The 6963-nt window shown below is 32.4% G+C and overlaps 1 protein-coding gene across 1 annotated transcript; it reads left to right on the forward strand.

Moving 5' to 3' along the window:
* Positions 1 to 731: 731 nt before the first annotated feature.
* Positions 732 to 2170, forward strand: LOC110806512 (putative expansin-B2). The gene is made up of 4 exons (XM_022031402.2): positions 732 to 978; positions 1081 to 1193; positions 1414 to 1613; positions 1694 to 2170. The coding sequence occupies exons 1-4, from the start codon at positions 801 to 803 to the stop codon at positions 2025 to 2027; spliced, it is 825 nt and encodes a 274-aa protein (XP_021887094.1). The 5' UTR covers positions 732 to 800; the 3' UTR covers positions 2028 to 2170.
* Positions 2171 to 6963: the final 4793 nt, after the last annotated feature.

The raw sequence follows: 6963 nt of genomic DNA on the forward strand, positions 1-6963 counted from the left end.
GTATATATATATATACACACACACACGAACGTAGATGATATAGTATGCGGAAAAGTTTTGCCCTTATTATAAATTTTCTGGAGGTTGATGAAATGGAGCAATCTCGCTTGACTAACGGGGAGTATGATAAGACAAAATGAAGAGACTTGTTTAATTTTTTCAGTAAATTTTATAATTCTATCTTCTCAAATAATATATATTTATTAAATTATCTTAAATCACATTAAATAATTAAATTTTAATATGTTAAAATATTGTTATCTCTGATATACTAAGAGCATGTGGAGTCCGTTTGCTTGCGAAAACCCACAATTTCCTACTCACACCAATTCCTCGTTTCTTGATGAATTATTTCAGAATATAACTATTTTATTTGGCTCTTTAAATAAACTTATCAAATGATGTCACAAATATTATATAAAAAATATTATGTAAAAATAAGAATAATGATGTCACAACATATTGAAATTTGAACCCATAAAATAAAACCCCAATCCCCGCCAAGTAAAGAGGAATCCGTCACATGGGTTTTATCCTCGACAGTTAATCCACTTTTTCAACGGCTACTAACCGCCATTAACGCCAATATTAACGAACAAAACTAAAATTATTCAACCCATAAAATCCTCCAGAAAACAACACCGTTCGGGTCCCGCCTTGTGCCATGGGCTTACATGTAAGCGTAATTAGAAATACCTGAAGCTCTGGTCTATCTTGTCTATAAATATGGAGTTTTCTTTTGCTCTCAACTAAATCAAGAAGGAAACAGAAAAAATCGTAGCGATAATAATTTTAAGATTATGGAGTTTTCATTTAGATGTTCGTTATACCTTTTACTCGTATATTTGTGTCTGTTATTAGAATCTTGTCACTGTTTCTACCCTAAGTTGCTTAATTTTTCCGACTCACAAACTGATTCCGATTGGTCACCTGCTGCTGCTACATGGTATGGTAGCCCCACTGGTGCCGGTACTGATGGTAATCTCCTATTTACACGTATATAACACATTATATATACATATATATACTCCATTCATTTAACATTAATTATATACACATGTATGTATGTGTATCATATAGGTGGAGCTTGTGGATACGGGCCTACTGTCGACCAACCTCCATTCTCTGCAATGGTATCGGCAGGAGGTGCTTCCCTCTTTAAGGAAGGCAAAGGATGTGGAGCCTGTTATCAGGTACCATATGCCAACCTATTATCAATATGTGTGTGGTGTGTGTGTATCTATAATATATTAATTCCTTAACCATTAATGTTGGTGGACTTATTTTGAAAATGTTGGTGACAGTATCACCCCCTTCGAATTTGACATATGCATATATATGTATGTATATTCAAAGTTTCCTTTCTTTCACTACCTACTGCTAATTTTTGGATTATGGATATTATTGATTCAGGTAAAGTGTACATCTGATGATAATAAAGTATGCTCAGGAAATCCAGTGAGCGTAGTAATTACAGACAACTGCCCAGGTGGTCCATGCGCATCAGATTCGATTCATTTTGATTTAAGTGGTACTGCTTTTGGAGCCATGGCTAATTCTGATGACGCAGATCAACTTCGCAACGCTGGAGTATTGAAAATTCAGTATAGAAAGTAATTTAATATTAATTTATTATTGATATTTAATTTTTTTCTTTAAATAATACATAATTTTTTCTTTAAAAATTTGATAGAGTTGAGTGCAACTATCCTCAAAAAACGGTGACTTTTCATATTGATTCGGGCTCCAACTCCAACTATTTTGCAACGCTAATTGAATACGAAGATGGAGATGGAGAGCTTGCTGGAGTTGAATTGAAACAAGCTCTAGACTCAGACACTTGGCTACCCATGCAACAGTCATGGGGTGCTGTTTGGAAACTTGACTCTGGCTCTACTCTACGTGCTCCTTTTTCACTCCGGTTAACTGCAATGGGGACCAATGACACTTTGATTGTTACTGCTGTAATTCCTGCTGGTTGGCAACCGGGTCAATCATATAGATCACTTGTCAATTTCAAACCCTAATTACACTTATATAATATAATTTATACTACTCATCATATGATAAATAATTAAATAATTTTGCAAATTACTCATCAGAAGTCAACATGAGTATGATATATGTATTTTGACCAAGTTTAATTTGTTTTCTTAGTTTTACTAAATATACATTTGATAGACATATATAATATAGATTATTGTAAATACGTTTTATATATATGCATGTGTATATAGAATAAAAAAAAAAAAGTAGATAATCAAAACCCATTATATACATTTAACTCTACAAGCTAGCCATAATAGATCCATTAGTAGGAATTCCTAAATAAAGTAGATTTAAAAATAACCAATTGCAAACATAATAACGAGAAGAATCTCGATTGACTAAAAAAGGTAAAGAAAAAATTAAAGCAAAGAGCATATGTATAAAGAGAACTGGATAAGCATAGGCATTTAAAAATAACCTTGCATTCCATTCTAACTTATTCTATTTCCATTAATTTCTACATCTCAATTACGTTATATGATATATAGATGTTAGTAGTAATCTTATATATTTGACACATAATTAAATTAACTTCTTTTGTACATTTTATTTTATAATAAGAGCAAAAAATAAAGTAAAAAGAGTTAGAATTAGGGATTTATCTCTTACCATATTCAAATGGCAAAGGTGTATGTTAACTACTTTCAACCCACATTTTACCGGAAAAAATAAAAGAAATAGAAAACAAAAGAGAGAGTTCTTTTTTCTTTTTGAATTAAAAGAGAAATTAATGTATGTACGTGGTCAAACAACAAGCAGCAAATCGAAGAAACTTCTACTTTCAAAGACATCCTAAAGCCAAAAGTACAAAGACAAACACCATCTAAGTATGAACAAGATACTATGCAAACACACCCCCGACCCATGAAGAAACCATAAAGAAACTCTCAAAACGTAGGAGGTAAGATGATGCTTAAGAAGGGAGTAAAGAAAAAAAGCAAAGCTCTAAGCTACTTGAGCTAATGATAACAAGAAGATACTATCTTGTGGTAAACAAACTCTTTAAGAAAACGCAAACGGCCTGCAGCCCAACAATATAAAAGTATGAAGGTGGTGGGAATATGTAACACCCTGTCTCTCCACCCACATACACAAAAAAAAAAAAAAAATTATTTATTATTTTAAATAAAAATAGAGTTATTTTATAATAAATTATATATAGTTATTAACAGTTTTTTTCTTTTCCGACAGTTTTTTTTTTTTTTTCTTCTTCTGCGTAACATTAGAATACCCTAAGGAATATAATAGAAGAGAAGAGAAAGAAGAAAAAAAGAGATGAAGAAGGAGAGGCCTCCAACAACAAAATTAAGTCTCCAAAATTAAATTAGAACTAATGTGCACGGCATTTAGATGTAGAATTTAAAGGAAATATATGTATATAAAAGAAAAAAAAGTCTGTCCGCCAATTTTCTGTCACCAACTATATATAGCTACATACATTTCATAAATTTGTTATATATACCAATATTATATATTATATGATTTGGATAGAGATTGAGGGAGCAAACAAATTTTTTGAAAACAGTAAAATGCGAACCATGAGACAGTAGACTTCTAGCTCTATTTTTTATCTTTCAGCAATTTATAACTAGTGAGCATATATAGCATAATTTAAATTTCATAAGTTTTTCATAAATACAAATATTGTATAATGTGGATAAAAATTAAGAAATCTAAGATTGTTAAAAAATGTGAATAGGCTTCTAGCCCTATTTCAAATTTTTTGGTCAAACTCCAATCATCATATTATGTAGTTATAATCTATATATCATAACATTAATATTAAGATTATATAATTTAGATGAGAATTGATGAAGTTACGAATTTTTTAATAGTGGTGGACCTGTGAGTTTAATACCGTAGATATTTATAAATATCTTATTTCTTTCTTTTTCTATGATAAACATTCAACATTTAATGATATCTTTATTCGTTTTTTGAAAGCCCTAATTACTATTAATTTAAAAAAAAAAAATAGCCTCCGTATTGAGTTTGAGGGAGACATTTTTTTAGAGAAAAAATTTTACTTACAAGTGTAAATGAAAAGAATGATTGAAATCTTACCAACCCTCCCAGGTATTCTAATTCCTCCAAATCTATGTTTACTGTGGATACCATTTGGGAAAAGTCAGTTGAGCTCTTGTATTGGGATTGAAAAAATAATATATTGCAACAAGGTGAGCTTGGAGTCAAAGAAAAGACACTCTTGGAAATGTATGGTTCTAACTAGGCGAATAACATTGGAGATAAATGCTGGAACAATTTTGAGAAACAGAGTTTGAAGGAAGAAACAGATAAAGGACAGAAAAATTGCAGAAAAACTTGCTGCCATCTACTCACTTATTTCAGAACTAAACATGCATTTATATAAGCTTACAACCAAATTGAAAATGCAAAAAATCATCACCATAATTTCTAAAATTCTGCCACTAACAATAAATTAACATAATCAGAAAATAAGGAAAACTAATCTGCATAAGATTAGCAAAATATCAGCAAAAATTATTTAGCATAAAACCTGCAATATATTTTGACTAATTCTTGAATCAATCTTCAACACTCCCCCTCTGTAACACCTTGAAAATCTTTGCGCTAAATTTGTAATGTAAACTTTTATTTATTCAGACTTTAAAACCGCTTAAACTTTTTAATATTTCGTAATTTTAATTTTTCGGACGAATATTGTATTTCGTGTTTTAAATTTCATATTTTTATTTAACTAAATGATTCTCAAAATTTATTATTTTCTTTTTTCATAATTTATTGTATTTATTAATTAAAACGAATTTCAGGAAAAACGGAAAAAAAGCAAAAAATCCCACGGGAAGGATCTTGCTAGCGTAGGACGTGCGCATTGTGCACACATCCCGTCCGCGTGGGGCGTGAGGCGCGGTCTGCGCGTAGACATGGGCAGTTTGCGCACGCATCCCATTGAGCACAGATGGGCACGACTCTGTGCGCCCGCTGTCTACGCAGTAGACTTGCGCGGTAGGCCTACACCCATGGACCTACACGCAGTAGACCTGCGCGCAATGCCCTGCACGTTGTAGGGCCTGCGTACGACAGGCTAGGCCTGCAGTGCACTTCTAGCTTGGGCAGCGTGCAACTGCCTTGGACAGTGCACGTCACCCCCTTAGGCGCCGCAGGCCACTAGAGGGGCGACGACCGGCTGCTAACTTGGGCGGCATGTCGCCGACGCTTGGATGATGTGCCGCTGTCATTTGGGTGGTGTTCCTCCATTTTTACACCATCGTCACATCGCACCATCCATTTGTCAGTCATATCCGTCAGTCGTCAAATCACTTCTTTTTCGATTGACTTTTTCTCTCTTTACCAAATTTTACCACTTTACGCAAATCCAACAGTCCTCATTTTCTATAAATAAGAACCCTTCCTTCACTATTTTCTCATCACTTCCATTCCATTCTTCCATCCTCCAAAAACTTAGAAAGGGAGGGAGTGATCTAGAGCTAGAGGGAGAGGAGAAGAAGAAGAAAAGCTGTAAGAAACATCAAATTTTCAGTAAGAAATTTAATATTTACTTTTAAATGTATTAAGGAGCATTTCTATAATGAAAATTAACGATGTTTAAACTTATGATGTGCATGGTTGAATTTTATGCCTAAAAAGAAGTAATTTTATATGATAATGCATGTTTTATAATCATATATGAACTTGTTAATTTGCCCGTGTAATTTATATGATCCGATGGTCGAAATAAATGTTGATAAGTGATGATATTGACAATAAAAAATGATTAAGCAAGAAATGATGTATAAACATGAGAAATATATATTGGTATTGGCATGCATAATTCATAAGTGTTTCATTAAACTTTTTATCTACGAGGAGTTTCTATTTCTCCCTCCATCTAGTTTGAAAAGATGTGAGATGAGCACTTCCTGTGGATGACGGCGTACCCTCTAACGAGAGTAATAACGTGATATGATTGTAGGGGTCACCTTTGACGAAATATGGTCGTGATCATAGTTAACATGTAGGACCATTGTGGTTGGCACGACCGTGATCATGAATCGTGTCTTGATCTAGCAAGCTGTAAATGTGTTGTTGGTTTAGTAAGCCATAAATATATTGTTAGTTTAGCAAGCTGTAAATGTATTTTTGGTTTAATAAGCCGTAAATGTATTGTTAGTTTGGCAAGCTGCAAATTTTTGTTATAAAGAAAATGAATTGGTCATTTCATATGGGTAGCCGGGAATTCATATTACCCTCAGTAGATGAAAATTGGAACGACTTCACAAACAATAACACGAAAGAAAGTAAATATTCATGATTTGTTTGATTTCTCTATTATCAACTTTATTGATTTAACTGACATAAGTATGACATAATTGATTCGATGTTTTCTTTAATAAATAAATATTTTCATAATTTAATGAAGGACCTTGATATGATTCTTGATGGTAAGCAATGATAATACTTTAAATTACCTTTAAAATCTTATAATTTTATTTAAATACTATTTTTCTTAATGAGTATATGGAACTCACCCATTTCCATGTCCCCCCTCCAGATGAGGAAGATAGTGAGGAATCGATCGTTAACCTACCCCTGAAGTATTTGAGGATCCCGTGAATTCATAAACTTTTTTGAGTGCATGACTTGTCTCGCACTCTAATGAGTTCTTTTGCATAATGATAGAAATGAACATTTTTGTATTTTGATATTTTGTATTTTGTTACCACTTCTGGTCTCAGTTATATATGTAATTGGGAACTCATATATTTTGTAAGAGATTTGTAATAAATTACTCTGCTGGATACATTAAAATTATTATGTACTCGTAATCTATTTCTGTATCTTACACCCTTATACCTTAATTAGCATTTAGAATGTCACACCTTTAATTTAAAGTTGCACACACTAAGAATATTTCTAAAATAGATTAACTTC

Source organism: Carica papaya, chromosome 5 (assembly GCF_054855325.1).
Source record: "Carica papaya isolate Zhongbai chromosome 5, ASM5485532v1, whole genome shotgun sequence".
NCBI classification, from domain to species: domain Eukaryota; kingdom Viridiplantae; phylum Streptophyta; class Magnoliopsida; order Brassicales; family Caricaceae; genus Carica; species Carica papaya.

What these genes read in the sequence shown, in the direction of transcription:
- LOC110806512 (XM_022031402.2), top strand. Translation starts at nt 801, where the DNA reads ATGGAGTTTTCATTTAGATGTTCGTTATACCTTTTACTCGTATATTTG. An exon ending in CACTGGTGCCGGTACTGATG is followed by an intron (nt 979 to 1,080) that starts GTAATCTCCTAT and finishes TGTATCATATAG; the next exon opens with GTGGAGCTTGTGGATACGGG. An exon ending in TTGAAAATTCAGTATAGAAA is followed by an intron (nt 1,614 to 1,693) that starts GTAATTTAATAT and finishes AAAATTTGATAG; the next exon opens with AGTTGAGTGCAACTATCCTC.